The 21,306-nt window shown below is 39.3% G+C and overlaps 1 protein-coding gene across 1 annotated transcript in view; it reads left to right on the forward strand.

Annotated features, from left to right (window-relative positions):
• The first annotated feature begins 8,651 nt into the window (after window positions 1-8,651).
• The window catches only part of LOC308399104 (receptor-type tyrosine-protein phosphatase R-like), a 40,792-nt gene continuing 28,137 nt past the window's right edge, over window positions 8,652-21,306 (forward strand). Inside the window, exon 1 of the mRNA XM_080886096.1 lies at window positions 8,652-8,996. Coding sequence (XP_080742222.1) covers window positions 8,951-8,996 — 46 coding nt within the window. The 5' untranslated portion in view covers window positions 8,652-8,950. The remainder of the gene's footprint in view (window positions 8,997-21,306) is intronic.

Raw genomic sequence — 21,306 nt, forward strand, 5'->3', positions numbered from 1 at the left:
CTTAGATAGTGTGAGGTTTTCGGCCATTCTGGGTGGGCTCAGCATAAGTGGATGGATGCAGTAATAAAAAAATGTGACTGTGGTTGTCATTGTTGTGGTTGTTTGTTTTGTCTTTGCCTTGTTGTTGCCTTGAGTGTTATTGACTAAGTTTTTAGGTGCAATGTCATTTTGGGTGACTTAGCATCAGAAGGCCACCATTGCATCACTTTTTCATACCTAATTCAAATCTACATGATTATCATGTCTGCATTTGTACACCTTTGGGCCTTTAGGGCAAAGGACAAGGGAGTGAACTGATGAGGACATCTAGTGGGCAAATAATATAAGATAACCACAGATTTGTGCGTGAGCACCCCATTTCCACATGAAATGTATGAAAAACGTGCTATCTTTATAACAAATTTTTAAAAATGTATCTGTCATTGTAGACTTTCTGGATGTCAACTGTCACTGACTCACTATGAAACCATAGCCTCAGCTCTAAAGGCCAAGAACTCCCATGTGACAGAGCTGGACCTGAGCTTGAATGTGATGCAGGATTCAGGAGTGGATCTGCTGTCTGCTGCATTGAAGAGCCCAAATTGTAGACTGGAAACTCTGAGGTCAGTTTACTGAATGTGCCTTAGTTTGAAGTGTTAAGCAAGTCCCTTATAAACTGACACCTATGCTGTGTGATGAATGTAATGTTCCCTGTCTCTGCCCCCCTCCCCCGTGGTGATGCATTGGATATATTTGTGGCCTAGTGTGATATTTTATGTGTTAGTAATCTCTGTTTTCAGTACTTTCAGTACTGGTTTTCCTTTTAGATATGGCTACTGAAGATTACTTTTAGTTAGAATGCTCTGCCTCCAGTGTCTTTCACATTGGGTCCTTTACAATCCATACACCAAACCAGTAGTCGAGGATAAAATCAACAATTCTGTTTTCTAGGTTAAAAAAAGAAAAGAAAAAGGTTACCTCACAGTAATCTGAGATAGGAAAACCTGAGGGCCATATAGCTTTTGTTCTTCAGCATGTAGTCTGTGTTTGTGGCAATTGAAGTCTTCTTTCTGGTTAGAGGACTGTGTCAGATGTCTGAGAGTGATTTGATTTTGTTCTTTTTGATGAGCTTCTAATTTTTGTTGTCATCATTTTGTTTTTAATAACTTGATATTGGAAGTAGCTTTGCTTTCTCTTTAAGTTTAGTTTTTAATTGTAAACAGAACCTGCTTTTTCATGTGGACTTTTTAAACATTATTATTATTGTTACTTCCCCACATTACCGGGTCCCACGCTAACAAAAGACTCTTTTTTTTTCTTCCATATACAACTTAGTTGAGGTAAGTGTGTTTGTTTGTTTGTTTTTAATTCAGGTGTCCTATGGCTTCTTATTTTTATGGACAATTTTGCTGTGTTCAAAATTTGTCGTAGTTTAGGGTGAACAATGTAGGTGTCTGTCACAAAACGGCTGTGTGTAGGCAGGAGAGGACCCAAATGCAAAACTCACCGAGATGGAACGTGAACTCAAAAGCACAGCTTTATTGCTGAAAACAAGGCCAAACGATACAAAACTAAACTTGGAAAACTAATAATAAATCGTACGCGGGGGGGGAGGCTAATCATACACAGCTATGAGGGAGGACGCAACACTAACAAAGAGAAACACAGGGCTTAAATACACTGAGGGATAACGATGGAAATGAGACACAGAAGGAGAGCACAGCTGGGAGTAATTGGACTGGATAAGACAAGGGAAGCAAAACTAGAAACAATGACATGAGACACATACCTTCAAAGTAGAACAGTAAACACACAAACTAAACTCTAGACATGTAAACTTGACTAGACTGGGGAGACAGAACATAGGGACCTGGAACATGGGAGAGAAAGGCACAGTAGACATAAGACAGAACACAGGGGAGCCATCACACAAAACCTAAGAACTAAACCCGTGACAGCCGTAATTGAAACCTAGGGAAATGACAATAATCAAAATGGTACAACCAAGGACTCAGAAAATTATATATATATATATATATATATATATACACTGTAAAAACTGTGATTTTGGTTAATTAGTATCTAATAGGAAAGTAATAGTAACTATTACTCAGTAAAAACATGTATGTGGTGTTTTAATTAAATCTAAACAAAATTAAACATTTTTGAGATGTTCAGTTATTTAAATTTTCACAATTTTGTTTGGGGTCAATTAAGCAATAGTTTTGTTGAGCAGATTTAACAAAAATGTATGAGTACCGTGAAAAATGAAGAAATCTAATAGATTTAACTAATGAAAGCATTTTCATTTCAATCATTCTACACTTCCGCCCGTAGTCTGTTGTGCCATGTGCAGGACACTCACGGCTCAGCAGTGGATGATCTCCATTTTGTCTGAGGTAAGATTATCTTCATTTGTATGAATATACAACACGTTTTAAACAATAACGTATAGCAGTTTTAAGTTAAAGTTCTAAACAGTATGATACGTCAAAATTAGATTAATAATGACCACTGTAATGACAGTATCGTATTTTTACGCAAAATAGCACGAAGTGGACTGTTAGCATAAGATCACTTTCCAAGCTTTTGTGGCTGTGTTACTTCAGAGCTTTGACTAACCACATGTTTTATCATATTAAAACATATATTAATGATGTATTTCGATGGGCTGTAACCTCCCTCATTTACATCACTCAGTGATGTAGTTAAAAAAAATTGTGCGGGATTTTGTCAGTCACAGTTTTTTGAAGCTTTTGTCTCCACGCAGTGTTTTTCAGTTGTGGTAATTAAGCTAAAGTGGCTCACTCCAGCAACATAACTGGTTTACATTTTCATGCTGTCGGAGCCCTGTGACTTTAGTGCAGGCACAGCTCACATAGAGGGATGATGCGAGTTTCCAGTTAAACTTGGTTGGTGTATCAGGCTACGTCCACACGTACCCGAGTATTTTTGAAAACTGAGATTTTTCTATGCGTTTGGACCTTTCGTTTTATATGTGAACCTCACCTTTAAAAATTTTAGTATTAATTCAAATTTGTCTTTAACAATTTGTGTGTGTAAAATTTTTACTTCAGAGAGTGTGATTGTTATTAATGTTGTCTGCTTTTCAGTTGCTGGAAGATCCCTCAACTTAAATTCAGCTGATCAGTATGTAGACTATGAATTTTAAATAGGTTGTGATGGATGATTGTATTGAATTAAACTACTAGTTTTGAAATTGAAGCAGAAGAAATTGACTAAGTTGACCCTATTTAATATAAGTTAACTCTGCCCATTTACATTTTATTCTAGGTTGAACGAGATAGAGCTCCATGTAATCACTGATGACCAAATCGAGAAGTTGGTTCTTCCATCAGGGATCCCACCAACAGAAAAGGAGCTACAAAGTGTTGTGAAGGATACCTTTGGGATTTCAAACGACTTCAGTATTTTAAACCAAAATTTCAGGACTACTTCACTATTCGCAGAAGTGACCAGATAAAAGACAAAGACACTGATCAACTGTCAGCTGACTATGACTCATCATCCAATCCAGTTGTATCCAATGCAGACTCTGCTGCAACCACTTCTCGGGACACCATTATTCTCAAAAGGCAGAACTTTGTGAGACCTGGCCAAAGCTGTTCCCTATTCCACAGTCAGCATGCAAAACTGAAATGTAACTGGAAAGAGCCACTGAGGAGTATAAAAAGAATGGAAATCTTCTACTTTTCCAAAGTAAAGACGGACCTTCTTGAGGAGTTGGCTGAAACTGTATTTCTAAGTATGACCTATTCTTCCTATTATTATTATTATTATTATTATTATTATTATTATTATTATTATTATTATTATTCCAAGCACTAGTGAAGAATTTCAGTGCATGCAATCTAAATTAATCAGAAAAATGTTATATTATAAATTTTGTATACATTTTATATTCCACAATAAAAACAATTACTGTTTGAATGTTCTCTTTGTGAAATTGATTCATTTTACTCAGAAAAGTTAAATTAATTTGATTTTCTCTTACTATTCAGTCATTATTTATAAAGTTTAATTGGAAAATTATTGAATCCAATTTGAGTTTTACTTAAACACAAAAGGTTTTCATTTCTTTGTAATGGATATTTTAGTCATTTTTTTACTAAACCTTTGCCAGATTGTTAGTAAATTCAAAGTAATTTTTCCTCAGATATTAATTTAAAATGAATTAATTTTTTGTTACAATTATGCAATTTTAACCTTCAATTTGAGATTTTGTCCCTAAAGCCAACACATATTTACAAGTGAATGTATATATTGTAATATATCTATATCATGGTTAAAGCACTTCTGGATGGATGCAAACTGCATTTCATTGCCCTGTACCTGTGACATGTGCAATGACAATAAAGTTGAATTCTATTCTATTCTAAACTGAAGGATTCAGATGTGGAGCTGCTCTCTGATCTAGCCAAAAATCCACACTGCAGACTAGAGTGTATGAGGTCAGTAGAGGGTGTACTCCATCTTTGCTTCAGAAGTATTGTGCTAAAGAAAGTTAGTATGAAAGCAAAACTCCTGTGTTTTCTGTAAAACTTTTCAGTGCCTGCTTGATTCATTGAAGATGTAAGAGGAGACAGACGACATTCGACCAGTCAGATGAGCCAAAAATCTTTTTGTGATCAGGTGTTTAAGTTCTGTGAAGATAATTAGTGTTGTGTTCATGTCTACAAGAAATAAAGCTGGATTCTAACTGACAGCCATACAATTTGAATCAAACTCTCCAATCTGATCTCACATATTTTTGTATTCATTTTAACACCAGATTAGCTTCATCTTCGTGACAGGTCTGAGATCAATTTGACTGAAGCAGAGAAATTAACTGGGTGCTATTTAAGAGTACATTTATTAGCATGCAGAACGGAAGCTCTGCTACTATTTTATATATATTTTATATATTAAAAAAATTATATATATTTTATATATATTTGTCCTTCTCTTAGGGGTTTCATCCAGATAACTTCAGGGACAGTCTCTGTTTATTAAAAAGTGATGCAGAAATAGATGAGATGTTCATGAAAACACAGAGAGCCATCACTAAAGTGTTGGTACAGTAATAAAGTAAGTATAAAGTATAAGTATAAAGTGTTTCTAGTTCTGCATATTAAGTCCAAAACTGAGAGGAAGGCACGCAGCTGCTCCACCACAACCAAGTCCCTGCTGCTCTTTTTGCTGGATTTCCTGCAACACTGACTGACAGCTGCTGAAGAGAGCCTCTGTAAACACTCATTTATCATCTCTGTTCTTTTATCCTTTGTTCTACAGCTGGAAGTGAAGTTACCAGGGCTAAGAAAGGACAGCAGCAGCTTGTGTTTGGGGAGATGTTCCAACTGGTCATTGTTACTGGGAAGTGGAGTGAAAAGCAGAGTTTAATCCAGCAGTGACTGACAGAGGAATGAGAAGCAGTTCAGATGACTGTTAGTGCTGCAGAGTGAACTGCTGTGGGAACAGCTCTGCTGTCAGACACAGCAGAGTCCACCATCATTCCTGTGTCTCCCTCAGCAGTATGTCTGGACTGCTCTGCTGCTGCTCTGTCCTTCTACACACTCTCTGCAGACACACACTGACTCCACCCCCTCTGCTCCATATTCACCTGCATTTTATTTCATCTATTTTATTCATTTAAGTATTCTTTAAAAAAGTCTCTGCAGAATATTTCTGTTTATGACACAACACTGAGAATCAGTGTGCTTTGAACTAGTGTAGGCTGTGGTTGTGGTTGTAGTGTTTTGAGCTGCAGCTTCACCCTGTGGAATGATGGGGAACTGTGGGGAATATTCAGTTTATACTTCAGAGCTTGTACAGTGGTGTGAAAAAGTGTTTGCCATTGCTTTTTCACATGGGGCCGTGTAGATTTGAAAATTTTCCCCCCTTAATAATAAACACCTTCATTTAGAAACTCATTTTGTGTTTACTTGTGTTATCTCCATCCATCCATTCGCTTCCACTTATCCTTTTCAGGGTTGCGGGGGCGCTGGAGCCTATCCAAGCTGCCTTAGGGCGAGAGGCAGGGTACACCCTGGACAGGTTGCCAGTCTTTTGCAGGGCTAACACATGAACAGAGACAACCATTTGCACTCACATTCACCCCCACATTCACAATTTAGTGTTTCTAATTAACCCAACCCCACTGTTATGTTTGTCTAATATTTAAATTTGTTTAACAATCTGAAACATTTAAATGGACAAATATCCAAAAAGATTAGAAAATCAAATATGCAAACACTTGTTCATACTACTGAATTTGCAGATTGTCATTCCTGTCAGTGCAGGATTATTTCGATTTTCATTTTATTTTTCCAATTAGTTTTTATCTATAGTCTCTATAAATATGACGACAGCTCTACCAGCAAGTTGAGCAGTGAAACAGTAAGATTCACAGCAGAAGAAAAGGACAGTATGAAAGCTGGCTTTTTTCATATTTAAAAATTTATACGATGTCAACTGTTTTATAACAGGAAATAAATAGTTATAATATTGTCATGGTTACCTGTTGCCTCTTTACTCACAGTTTACTAACACATAATCAGATGTGCCCATTATATTTGTTCATCTTAATGTTTAATTTTTGTACCATCATCAGTTTTACTTGTAAATTCTGATGCTGTGATAATATGTATTAACAATATGCTAAGAAAAATGATTTAATTTTGAATAGTAATGATTATTTAATGATTTTCTTTTGGGAAACGTTATCAAAAATGACTCAACAGTCACTACTGCAAACCCTGAATCTGAATTTGAAAAAAAAAAAAGTGACATTATAAATATTTGTGACTTTGTTAAACACATCAATGTGAAAAAAGCCTGAGAGCCATAAATGTTTGTCAGAAGAAAATTGTATATAGTGTGATCAGCTTCATGAAATGTGTTCTTTTATTGATCACTAAGCAAATGTCTATGTGACTTTTGACATGAACTCTTGTGTGATAAACAACTAACAGCTTCCTCTTTTCTAGAACATACAGTCTTAGAAAAGGGGAACCTCAGCTCTGAGTTCTTAGAATAACTCCTCTGTCAGGAATAATTGGTAGAGATGAATATTTACAGCTCCTGTGCCAAGTGCATAAATACACGTAGCTCTTTCACTTTGAAGTTGCAGATATTGACTATATGAAGCTTCGGGTGTTTCAGTAATTTTACAAACAACCTACACAGGTAAAAATCCTTTTGAGAAAACAAGATTACCAAATGTCATTAATAACCTCTTACAGACAGGTCCGACCTGTCTGTAAGAGGTTCCTATTTTTGTGGCTTTTATGAGCTGGAAGCCCAAATTATGTACAAATAAACAACTAAGTCCTTAAAATCATTTAAGTTGTGGGCCCTGAGTCTATAATCTATGAAAGTTTTTTTGAATGGAATTATGGAAATAAATATACTTTTCCATGATATTCTAATTTTTTGGAAAGGCTCTGTTATTCCATTGTCTTTGCGCATGCTGGTATTGTCTGTTGTCGACTGTGTTCTGAGAGCAAAGAAATAATTAGAGCCCAATTCCTTGTACTTGTGCACATAGTTGGTCAAAAAGTAATAATTGTATATATTAAAATAAGTAAGAAAATTTATGTTTTGCTAAATTATTTTATTATTGTAACAAAGCTTTTTGGCAATATCCCTTTTTTTATTCATTTATTTATTCTGTTTATTTCCCCTTAAATTGAGCCTTATTTGTAAGGAAAACACATTTCTGGGATGAGCAGCGGAGATGAGTATGTGGGCCGTGCCCATGAATGACTTGACAAATCTCTGCCAAACATCTTGTTTTAAGCTTCTGGCAGCTGACAATCAGGTGATTAGCATGGACTCGGCTACAACTGTCAGTTGTTGTCTCCTCTAAGCATCCCACGTTTGACTGATCTGGATTGAGCTGGAGCCACAGAGCAACTTCAAGCTGGTGTTCCACAGCAGCATCTCCAAACTGAAGGTATTATTTGTATTATTATTTCATACTTTACACTCCTGGTGATGAAGCAAAGTCCAGACAGCCAGAGCTAGAGTTACCTTGTAGTCTCTTATAGTCACCTATATTATATTATATTATATTATATTATATTACATTATCCATTTTCTTCTCCTTATCCAATTTAGGGTTGTGGGGAAACTGCCATAGGGCAAGAAGCGGGATACACTCTGCACAGGTCATCGGTCTGTAGCAGGGGAACACAGACCAACCATTCACACTTACATCTACAACACCTACAGCCAATTAAAATCACCAGTGAACCTAACAAGCGCGTGTTTGGACTGTTGGAGGAAACCAGAGTACCCGGAGAGGACCCAGCCAGACTCCACACAGAAATATCAGCCATGATGGTGGATTATATGATATAATATGATATGATAAATACATTCTGGGATCAGGCTAGTGACTGAAAAATTACAATTTTATTGCAGTCATTTAAAGTAAAACGATGTTCTGGGTAAACGATTTGTTGCATTATTGCTAACATAGGTTTTTATAAATGTAATTCTATTAATCGCTAAACAAAATAATGGCGAAGATGACTGAAATCATTCTAATAGTATTGAGATTAATTTGAGCGCTGATATTCTTAAGGACGAATCCTCGTCTCCTCTCCACGCCTTCTCTCCTCCCCTTCGTCTCTCTCTTCATCCTCGCCAGCCTTCATCCTCCACCTGAAGCTGATGTGGACACAAACACTATTCTTCCTTTGATGTCAGAGGGAGAGAGTCCTCTGCTTTTGCTCGCATCTAACGCGGTTGGAGAACGACTCTTCGTTTTTCGGCCAGGCCGCTTTAGGGCACGGCAGGGCGGAGAAGGAGCGACGCGGGGTTCGGTGCCGGAGCGGGTCTGCGGAGCTCTGGCAGCGGCTGCTTAATGAAGGAAAGAGCCGCGGGCTGATTACAGCACCGAGACAAGCTGCAGGAGGAAATCCGAGGAGCTGATTCTTTCAGAGTGAGCTGCAAAGGAGCATTCACCATGTTTCTGTCCGTGTGTCTAATATGGACACAGCTGCTGCTCACAGGTAAGCGCCTGCTGTGTGTTACTTCACAGTGATCCTGTTTCGGTGATTAAATATGTTTCTACAGTCCAGCCTGTAAACATGCGCGCAGATGGTGCTCACATCTCCTCTAATGTGCGGTTTGCTTGTTTGATAGCTGGCTGAAGGTCTTCCAGATAAAATAAGAAAGAAAAACTGCTAGCGTCCTTAATAGGATTTTACCCAGTGCAGGTGATGTTATATCAACTGCAAATACATAGTTTAAGTCCTTAAGCTGACATTCCTCAGAAGAAGTGCTTAAGTCTTCCACAGCATGTGTGCTGTACACATGTAGAGGAACAAAAACATAGAAAAGACTTTTAAATATTGTCTGTACAGAAGTGTTGAATATAGATGACTCTATTGCTGCAAATACTGCAAAAATAGGCTATGATAGAACCCATTTCCATTGCTGACTCATATAGTTTTCCAGTATTTTCTAGTGCAGATGCTATATCATTTTCACAGAGCAACATTTTAATAGTTTCTGTTTAATAATGTTAATCCCAGAATGACACACTGAAGTGGGGTACTGTGATTTTGAGCATAGCATTTTAAGACCTGTGCTTGAAAATTTGTTTTCCATTTAATAATTTCTGTATCAAAAGGATTGCATTTAAAAATATTCCATTTCTATAATCGAGTCATCTGAAGCTGCGGCAGAAGGTGCTGGCATCCTCACTGCACCTTCCCGGCTGTTTTAATGACGCAGTTCCTGAGCAAAGTCTCAAAATTGAATCTAGGTCAGAGTAAACCACCAGACTGTGTCCCTCAAACCTGGGCTCCTAATTGGCAGCTGGACAGCTGCTGTGTTTTACACATGAGGTTGTATAGAAATTCAAGAAGATCGATGGCTCCCACACTGCAGGGATTCACTTTTACCTGTGCACCACAGACAGATGCATTTCAGTATTGCTACATGATATGACTGGTAGAAGCAGGTGCTGGGCTGGAAACAAGCGCACAGCTGAAGAATAAGATCAGCTACTGGCTCACTGCAGGGCTCCATTTTTACCAGGCTGAGGTAAAACTGGAGCTCTGCAGTAAGTGAGCTGTGGAGCATTTTCCTCTGTTGTGAGGTTGTTTTGGCACAAATGCTGCCCTTTTTGGCATGCATATGTAAGTGCTTTTCTTTTTTGTAAACTAGAAACTTCTCGGTTCAGATTCCTCCAAGTACAGTTAGGTTCCTGCTGTTTAAAGACAAGTTTTTAATTTGGCTAAAAATGTATCATTGCTCCTTTGATTTGGCTCCATACGAGCATCCCTTTGACTTTTCTGTCTGACAACGGGCATGAAGCCTCCTGGGGGAAATGAAAGCTCCTAAACAGGAAGAAGATTGCACTTTTGTTTTCCTGGAAGCTGCTTTTAGATTTCCCCAGGCAGGTGAAATGGATGCTGCTGGAACGACTGGAATAACTCTAATAAAAGGTAGAGGGAAATGGGTTTGCTTTTTGAAGTAGTTTAAGAGTTTCATAGGAAAGGTTTGGTGTTCTTCGTTGGGTTTCTCCAAATTTGAGAATGGATTTAGGAAAGGTCTAACCAGAAGAAGGGGACTCAATCGGGATCCAGAAATTTCTGAAAGGATTCTTTACCAATACAAGAGAGTGGGCATGATTAAATAAGAATGACAGAAGAAGAAAATATTACAGACAAATCCAGATCCAGATATTCGTCTTGTTCCAGGGACTTAGCTCATTCATGTTCTGAAAAGAATTTTACTGCCTTAAAAATTGTAAAGAGTCCTGATTCTGCATCACTGCTTGGATGTAAACAGAGATGGCAATAACATTGATATCTCACACCTTGAATGGGATTACTATGAAGCTTTTAAGGCAAAGAAAACTAAAAGTAAGCACTTTTGAAACATCTTGACATAGGAACACTGAGATCTCCTGAGACGCTGGTATTGTGCGACCACGTTGGTTTGAGACTGATGGAGTTTTGACTATAGTGTGAGATCTGTAATCTTCATAATTTGATATTTGAGAGGTACATAGCTTTTTGCAGATTTGTGTACATCACCTGTTGGATGAGCACTTTTTTTGTCTTCCTTCTTTTGGCCCTTTCAGGGCAGATCAGTGTTTGGTGTCTGTTGATTTTGGCAGACTTTGTTGACCACAAACAGTTGTGGTCTCTAAAGCTAATTGGAGCCTGTTGTGGCCTTCTTACAAGTATCTGATCAACAATATGACCTACAGTGGGGCAAAAAAGTATTTAGTCAGCCACCGATTGTGCAAGTTCCCCCACCTAAAATGATGACAGAGGTCAGTAATTTGCACCAGAGGTACACTTCAACTGTGAGAGACAGAATGTGAAAAAAAAAAATCCATGAATCCACATGGTAGGATTTGTAAAGAATTTATTCGTAAATCAGGGTGGAAAATAAGTATTTGGTCAATAACAAAAATACAACTCAATACTTTGTAACATAACCTTTGTTGGCAATAACAGAGGTCAAACGTTTACTATAGGTCTTTACCAGGTTTGCACACACAGTAGCTGGTATTTTGGCCCATTCCTCCATGCAGATCTTCTCGAGAGCAGTGATGTTTTGGGGCTGTCGCCGAGCAACACGGACTTTCAACTCCCGCCACAGATTTTCTATGGGGTTGAGGTCTGGAGACTGGCTAGGCCACTCCAGGACTTTCAAATGCTTCTTACGGAGCCACTCCTTTGTTGCCCGGGCGGTGTGTTTTGGATCATTGTCATGTTGGAAGACCCAGCCTCGTTTCATCTTCAAAGTTCTCACTGATGGAAGGAGGTTTTGGCTCAAAATCTCACGATACATGGCCCCATTCATTCTGTCCTTAACACGGATCAGTCGTCCTGTCCCCTTGGCAGAAAAACAGCCCCATAGCATGATGTTTCCACCCCCATGCTTCACAGTAGGTATGGTGTTCTTGGGATGCAACTCAGTATTCTTCTTCCTCCAAACACGACGAGTTGAGTTTATACCAAAAAGTTCTACTTTGGTTTCATCTGACCACATGACATTCTCCCAATCCTCTGCTGTATCATCCATGTGCTCTCTGGCAAACTTCAGACGGGCCTGGACATGCACTGGCTTCAGCAGCGGAACACGTCTGGCACTGCGGGATTTGATTCCCTGCCATTGTAGTGTGTTACTGATGGTGACCTTTGTTACTTTGGTCCCAGCTCTCTGCAGGTCATTCACCAGGTCCCCCCGTGTGGTTCTGGGATCTTTGCTCACCGTTCTCATGATCATTTTGACCCCACGGGATGAGATCTTGCGTGGAGCCCCAGATCGAGGGAGATTATCAGTGGTCTTGTATGTCTTCCATTTTCTGATGATTGCTCCCACAGTTGATTTTTTCACACCAAGCTGCTTGCCTATTGTAGATTCACTCTTCCCAGTCTGGTGCAGGTCTACAATACTTTTCCTGGTGTCCTTCGAAAGCTCTTTGGTCTTGGCCATGGCGGAGTTTGGAGTCTGACTGTTTGAGGCTGTGGACAGGTGTCTTTTATACAGATGATGAGTTCAAACAGGTGCCATTCATACAGGTAACGAGTGGGGGACAGAAAAGCTTCTTACAGAAGACGTTACAGGTCTGTGAGAGCCAGAGATTTTCCTTGTTTGAGGTGACCAAATACTTATTTTCCACCCTAATTTACGAATAAATTCTTTACAAATCCTACCATGTGGATTCATGGATATTTTTTTCACATTCTGTCTCTCACAGTTGAAGTGTACCTCTGGTGCAAATTACTGACCTCTGTCATCATTTTAAGTGGGGGAACTTGCACAATCGGTGGCTGACTAAATACTTTTTTGCCCCACTGTATATGCAGTGAAATTGTAGAATTTTATTTGGATGTTTTCCAACCTTCTAACCAATTTTGCTCACTTCGCTGATAACCTTGCATGGCACTCATCACAGATATGGTGACTAGGTCCAATAAAACATGATGGAGGCCCAAATGCTAAAGGTAAGGCTTCAAAATGCGGAGCTCAGAAACAAAAGGGTGATGTCACAGTGGCTACATCCATCTTTTCTATACAATCTGTGTTATAGACCCCAAATGTTCCAGTGGGTACATTCCTACCCGCTGCAGTGGGAGATTCTTTTTTTTTTTTTTTTTTTTTTTTTTTTCAAGACAAACATTGGATGGAAATAAAGACAGAAGACAAACACGATACTTAACTTGAAACAGATTTATTTTACAGTAACAAGAAGTCAACATCCTTGTGTCCTTGTTTTTTCTCATTTAAACCTGTTAATGAATTTTAATAGTCATAACTTTAAACATCTCTCCTCCTCTCTCACACACGCGCATACTGAAGACTTTGCCCTTGCTCTAATTTGACCTGTGATTTGCTGGTAGTCTCATGGAAAAGAGGCAGAGCCGGCTCCTCTGTCCAATCCGAGCACAGCTCAACTCAGCATTGTGCATGGCAACCAGGAAGCTGTCACTAGGGAAAAAGATGCCAAACAGAGACGTGAAGAGCCATGTCAGCTTCCCGGACGCCTGAAAGGCCTGCTTCAGTTTTTCATTTCAGCTGAGACCTGATTTATTGTTGCAGCTTCCTGTTGCTGTTAATGTTTTACAGCAAAATTCAACATGTTTCTTTTATTTTTAATGAAACCTACTTTCAGACATGTATTTTCCAGATAAAATTGAGACTATATCAGGTCTCTGTTCCTGGTTTCTGTCTGCATTTGTTGACTCACAGAAAACAGGTTTTTGGCACCGATACAGCAGAGAAAAATAATGTTTGCAGACCGACAGCAGTCGGAGGACACCTTCTTTTCCGTGTCTTTGCTGCCAGAACAAACATTGGAGTCTAGCAGACGGCCGGACGAACAGTCTGTCAGCTCAGGCTGAAGCTGCAGGAGAAATTTCCAGCATCATCTGCTCACTCCTCCTCCTGCAGACAGTGAAAATAACATAAGTGATGCAAGCTAGCGTTATAGCTAGGCAGCAGAAAAACCTAACAAATTGACTTTAATAAATAAAAAGATGGACAATACACAAGTCTATCGCTGTGAATATACAGAGTTTCATGCACTTGGCCTCTTGTGTTGGTTAGACATGATTAGTCATATTAAAGTTTAATTCTTGAGACTGATGGTGAATTATGCAGTGTTCGTATTTATCACAGATGGGTGGGTTCAGTCAGTGCACAGGGGTTTCCTCTCAGCCTGCCTGCAGACTCATGAAAGTCTCTGTCCTGCCCAATGAGCTGGGATGGCAGAGGTAGACAGATGGGATCTCCTGCACTCATTTTGTCTGCTGCTTTCTCTTCATCTCTGTGAGAGATACTGAATGTGATGTGTTGGAGAACGACATGATGAAAGATAAGAGGCATGAGGAGGAGGACACAGCAGAGGATTTTTACAAGAAATAGATTTTTGAACTGTAAAGCCTTTGTGCACGTCTTCTTTCTCAAGTCTCGAGTGAAAAGCTTTGGATAAATGCCAGCTGATTTTATCCATCATAACAAATGTAAGGAGGTAATGTTTTTATAACTCACCTGTTTAAATCGCATTAACCTTTAAATTTGCATCATGGCAAAGTTGCATCGGGGCGATCGTGGCTCAAGAGTTGGGAGTTCGTCTTGTAATCGGAAGGTTGCCGGTTCGAGCCCCGGCTTGGACAATCTCGGTCGTTGTGTCCTTGGGCAAGACACTTCACCCGTTGCCTACTGGTGGTGGTCAAAGGGCCCGGTGGCGCCAGTGTCCGGCAGCCTCGCCTCTGTCAGTGCGCCCCAGGACAGCTGTGGCTACAATGTAGGTTGCCATCACCAGTGTGTGAATGTGTGTGTGAATGGGTGGATGACTGGATATGTAAAGCGCTTTGGGGTCCTTAGGGACTAGTAAAGCGCTATATAAATACAGGCCATTTACCATTTAAAGGCGTGGCTTTGTGACTGACAGGTGAAGTGTGACTCAGACGGCTGCTAGCTGAGTGCTAAGCTTTTCCAGCATTTTTAGTGCAATTATCTGACCAATAATATGTCTGCTGTCAGGTTAAATGCACTAACAGTCCATTCAAGAAGGTTGTGCTCCAGTTTATGTGAGTAAGGAGGATTTATTTTAGATGTTACTTAGTGCTACCTAGTAAGCTCTATTTGTGCATTGCACAGACCTGCTAGCATTAACGAATATGTTCGTTAATCTGGTCACTTCTGGCTCCAAAAAAAAAACAACATGGAAAAAAACAACATGGCGGGACCCAAAACACTAATGTTGAGGCTTCCAAACCAATGGATGAGGTATAGCTTTAGAAAAATACTTTAGTTTAAGACTATCCACCATCAGCCAGCAGGCCACAGCCAGGCTCCACCATCAGCCAGCAGGCCACAGCCAGGCTCCACCATCAGCCAGCAGGCCCAGCCAGGCTCCACCATCAGCCAGCAGGCCTAGCCAGGCGCCATCATCAGAAATTCCGCTTCCGGGTCCCTCGTGGTGGCCGCCTCGTGCTCTCGCTTCAGTATGCCACCCAAGAAAAGCCCAACACCAGAGGAGGTTGAGGACATTAAAACCTCCCTCGGAGCGCTGTGCGGAGACGTGGCCGCAGTCAGGGCGCAGCAGGAGCTGCTTCTGGAGGAGGTAAAACAGCTACGCCTCCAAAATGCCGAGAAGGACAGACGGATCATGGATCTCGAGCGGCGGGTGGATGAGCTGGAGCAGTACACCCGTACGAACGACGTGGTCATCAGCGGTATTAAAATCAAGCCGCGCTCATACGCGCGCGCGGTGGCCGGGAACGTCGGGGAGCCCAGCGACGAGGAGACCCGCTTGGTGGAGCAACAGGTGGCGTCCTTCCTCCAAAGCAAGGGGATAGAGATGGACCTAGAGCACATAGAAGCATGTCACTCACTGCCCAGGAGGAGTGACAGACCGCCGGCCGCCATTATGAGATTTGTCAATCGGAAGAACAAGGTCGCACTGCTGAAACAAGGACGCAAACTGAAAGGCACGGACGTTTTCATTAATGAGCATCTGACACGAAAAAACGCAGACATCGCGAGGAAGGCAAGGCAACTGAAGAAGAACGGTAAAATACAACATACATGGGTAATAAATTGTAAGATTTTCATTAAGCTAAACGGGACACCAGAAGAGGCAAAAGTACTGATAGTGAGGAACATGGAGGATCTGGACAAGTATAACTGACACCAATGTATCAATTACACCAGGAAATGACATGGACACGTTGAAATCAATTCTTCAACAGAAAGTAATTGATCTAGATTGTGAATATAAGGAGCATAATATAATAGATCCAGAAATAGATTCTGAAAGTAACTTTCTCTCTACTTTTGTTAAAAATTGTAATTATTTCACTCAGGAACAATATGAAAAAGAAATTAACCTAGACGGGAAGCTCTCATTAATTCACTTTAACAGCAGAAGTATGTACTCTAATTTTGATTTCATTAAGGACTATTTACAACAATTTTCTCGCCCCTTTTAGTGTTATAGCCATCACTGAAACTTGGTTCAATGTCGATAAAGGAATAGATTTTTGTTTGAATGGATATGATTTAAAATACATGAATAGATTAAATAAGGCGGGCGGCGGGGTTGCTATATATATTCATAACTCTATAAACTATAATGTTGTAACAACTATGTCTATGGCTATTGATGGAATTTTGGAATGTTTGACTATTGAGATTATGAATGACAAAAAGAGAAATGTTATAATAAGTTGCATATATCGGACACCCAGTTCAAGTATTGACACTTTTAATGAATGGATAGAAAAACGTTTGCTTCGGTGAACCAAAAATTACTATTTATCTGTGGTGATTTTAATATTGATTTGCTAAATCCAACAAGGTTAAAAGCCATTGATGAGTTTACTGACACGATGTACAGCTTATCACTATATCCAACAATAACAAAGCCAAGCAGAATAACTTCACATAGCGCCACTATTATTGACAATATTTTTACTAATGTCATGGATTTCCAAATTAATAGTGGCCTGCTTGTCTGTGATATAACTGACCACTTACCAGTTTTTACTTTGTGTGACTGTGATTTAAAAAAAATAGATACCAAGATCATGATAGCAAAGTGAACAATAAATGAAGAAGCAATTCATGCCTTCAATTTCGATTTAGCACAACAAGATTGGAGTTCGGTGTATGAAGAGTCAGATGTGGACAAGGCTTATGATAATTTCCTAGATATTTTTACTATGTGGTACAATAAACATTGTCCTGTAAACGAACACATGACAAAGAAAAAAAAGATAAAAAGTCCTTGGCTCACAAAAGGAATTATTAATGCTTGCAAAAAGAAAAACAATCTGTATAAACAGTTCATCAAAGTAAAAACAAAAGAAGTGGAACAAAGATATAAAGCATATAGAAATAAATTGACTGATATTATAAGAACGAGCAAACAACTTTATTATAGAAGAAGATTATATGAAAATAAAAACAATATAAAAGGAACTTGGGATGTGTTAAACAACTTAATTAAACAAGGATCTTCTGGAACATCATATCCTGAATATTTTACTGATGCAAATGGTGAAAATCACAACATGAGTAATATTGTCGATGGGTTCAATAAATTCTTCATAAATGTTGGCCCTGAACTAGCAGCGGACATCCCGTGTCATAAAAATGAAAATATCAGTAATATAAAATCAAATCCCTTTTCACTGTTCCTCTCAGCTACAAATGAGCAAGAAGTAATAAATATCACATTAAAATGTAAAAGTAAGTCTTCAATGGATTATCATGACATAAATATGTCTGTAGTTAAACAGGTTATTCTGAATATTGCTAGTCCCTTAACATATATCTGTAATTTATCATTTCAGTCTGGTTGTTTTCCCAAAAAAATGAAAATTGCGAAAGTAATACCACTATATAAAAGTAATGACAAACACATTTTTACCAATTATAGGCCTATTTCTCTACTGCCTCAATTCTCAAAAATTCTAGAAAAACTTTTTAATTCAAGATTAGAAAAATTCCTTGAAAAACATCAAATAATAAATGTTGGTCAGTATGGTTTCAGAACGCAAAGAACCACTTCAATGGCGATAATTGAGGCAGTAGAAGAAATTACTGATACACTGGATAAAAATAAATATGCAGTTGGTATTTTTGTTGATCTCAAAAAGGCCTTCGACACAATCAATCACTCAATATTATTGGATAAATTGGAAAGATATGGTATTCGAGGGAAAGCTGGTAACTGGTTAAAAAGTTACCTAACGGGTCGGGAACAATATGTTAGCATAGGGCATTACCATTCAGAGAAACTTGGTATTACATGTGGTGTTCCCCAAGGGTCAGTGTTGGGACCAAAACTTTTCAATGTATACATAAATGATATTTTTGATGTTTCTCAAGTACTTAAACTCATACTGTTCGCAGATGACACCAACATATTTTTCAGTAGCGATGATTATACTGATCTTGTAATGACCGTAAACAGGGAGCTAAAATTAATAAAAAAATGGATGGACATAAATAAATTATCATTAAATATAAATAAAACTAAAGCAATGTTTTTTGGTAATTTAAAATATAATGTAGAAGTACCAATTATCATTGAAGGTGTACCAAATCAAATCACTTTTTATTGTCACATCACATGTGCAGGCACACTGGCACAGCACATGCGAGTGAAATTCTTGTGTGCGAGCCCCACAAGCAACAGAGATGTGCAAACACAACAACACAAACGAGCAAAATACAAGAATGGCCAACCTGAAACTAATAAATATATGTACAATATATAATAGTGTATGCATTTCTGGATGTGTATACTAAATATTTTCCTGTGTGTGTGTGTGTGTGTGTATACACATTTTTACAAATTAAATAGTAAAAAAATAAAATAAAATAATAATAATAATAATAAAATATATAAAATATACAGAGTTGAATATGTGCAAAACAAGTGGCATTTATATACAGTGTGGAGTGCATAATGTTGAAGTTCCAGTAGTGAAGCTGAGGTGTCTATGACGTGTTCAGCAGTCTGATGGCCTGATGGAAAAAGCTGTCTCTCAGTCTGCTGGTACGGGACCGGATGCTGCAGAACCTCCTTCCTGATGGAAGCAGTCTGAACAGTTTATGGCTGGGGTGACTGGAGTCCTTGATGATCCTCCCTGCTTTCCTCAGGCACCGCTTCCTGTAGATGTCTTGGAGGGAGGGAAGCTCACTTCCAATTATCCGTTCAGAGCACCGCACTACTCGCTGGAGAGCTTTGCAGTTGTAGGCGGTGCTGTTGCCATACCAGGTGGTGATGCATCCAGTGAGGATGCTCTCAATGGCACAGTGATAGAAGGTCCTGAGGATGCGGGGGCTCATGCCGAATCTTTTCAGTCTCCTGAGAAAGAAGAGGCGCTGCTGGGCCTTCTTCACTGTTTTGTTTGTGTGTACTGACCACGTAAGATCCTCAGCCAGGTGTACGCCAAGGAACCGGAAGCTGCTCACTCTCTCCACAGCAGCGCCGTTGATGGTGATGGGGGTGTGTACTTCTCTGCACCTCCGGAAGTCCACTATCAACTCCTTTGTCTTTGCGACGTTGAGGGTGAGATGGTTGTCTTGACACCAGTGGGTCAGGGCGCTGACCTCCTCCCTGTAAGCCGTCTCATCACCGTTGGTGATAAGACCCACCACTGTAGTGTCGTCCGCAAACTTCACAATGATGTTGGAGCTGTTAGTGGCTGTGCAGTCGTAGGTGTAGAGTGAGTACAGGAGAGGGCTCAGTACACACCCCTGTGGAGCACCAGTGTTCAGTGTGATGGGGGATGAGGTGATGCTGCCCAGTCTGACCACCTGGCGTCTGTCAGACAGGAAGCTAAGGATCCAGCTGCAGAGGGAGCTGCTCAGTCCTAGATCCTGCAGTTTCCTGTCCAGCTTCGAGGGAACGATGGTATTGAATGCTGAGCTGTAATCTACAAACAGCATCCTCACATACGTGTCTCTCTTCTCCAGGTGTGACAGGGCAGGCACAATTGATAATGTGAGTGAAAACAAATTTTTGGGAGTCGTAATTGATAATAAAATTTCATGGAAACCCCACGTCAGACACATAAAAACCAAAATTTCCAGAAGCCTCGCAGTTTTGAACAAAGTGAAACCATACCTTGATAAAGATGCACTTCGTACTCTGTACTGTACTCTGGTTCTTCCATATCTTACATATTGTGTGGAAGTGTGGGGAAACACATATAAAAATACAACTAATCCATTAGTCACAGTACAGAAATGAGCACTGCGTATTATTCACAAGGCTGGTTATCTAGATCATACTCACAAATTCTTTCTTCAGGCAAAGTTACTTAAATTCCAGGATCTGGTTAATTACAATACATCCATAATTTTGTATAAAGCTTTTACTAAACTTTTACCGGCAAATTTACAAACTAGATTTGAAATTCGAGAAAAGGTTTATAATGTGAGAGGCTTTGGAGAATTCAAATTACCCAGAACTCGAACAACCCGTAAAGGTTTTTGTGTGTCTGTATGTGGTGTGAAAATCTGGAACAGTCTGAGTTTACAATTGAAACAATGCAAAAATATTCATAGATTTAAATTTCTCTACAAACAGTTGGTCTGGTCACAGTATACTCAATGATGCTTTTAGTGTGCTCTGTAATGTCTGTTCTCTTACCATTGCTGGTATGGATTCCAAAAAAAAAAAGTGTGCGTATGTATGTACATATATGTACATGTGTGTGTAGATATATATGTATGTATGTGTGTTTGTTACTTGTAGTTATTACTGCCTGTTACCTGTGGTAATGCAATTTATAATTTATATATTCTGTATTCAGTTATGAAGGCTCTAATTGTTGTTTGCGAGCTGCCGTTTAGATGCTTGTATGTGCCCGGGGCTGTTGATAGGTCTGTATGCAATGATGGGCGTAGCTGCGGGAAGTTTGTTTTTTTTTTTGTTGATGAGTGAGTATAGGGGTGGGATTTAATAAGTTTTCTTCGTCCCACTCCTTTTTCAGGCAATTTTTTTTTTTTTTTGTTTTGTGCATTTTATGTTCAATATAGGTATTTGTTGTGCCTGAAAATGAACAAATAAATGAAATGAAATGTGGTGTGGTGCACCTCAGGGTTATGCACTGGGTCCACATCCACTAAGATTATCTCATACCACTTTCATAGAGATTATATTCAGTTGTATTGTATATGCTCGTATGTGAAATCACATACGCTGCTGCACTGAAAGTGCTTCCTCAGGGTTTTTTGTTCCTTTTGCCATGATAATTAAAGGGCGATGGTGAATTACGCAGTTCATATTTGTCACAGTTGGTTGGGTTTAGTTGGTGAGCAGGGGTT

Source organism: Rhamphochromis sp. 'chilingali' (genome assembly GCF_963969265.1).
Source record: "Rhamphochromis sp. 'chilingali' genome assembly, chromosome: 7".
NCBI classification, from domain to species: Eukaryota; Metazoa; Chordata; class Actinopteri; order Cichliformes; family Cichlidae; genus Rhamphochromis; species Rhamphochromis sp. 'chilingali'.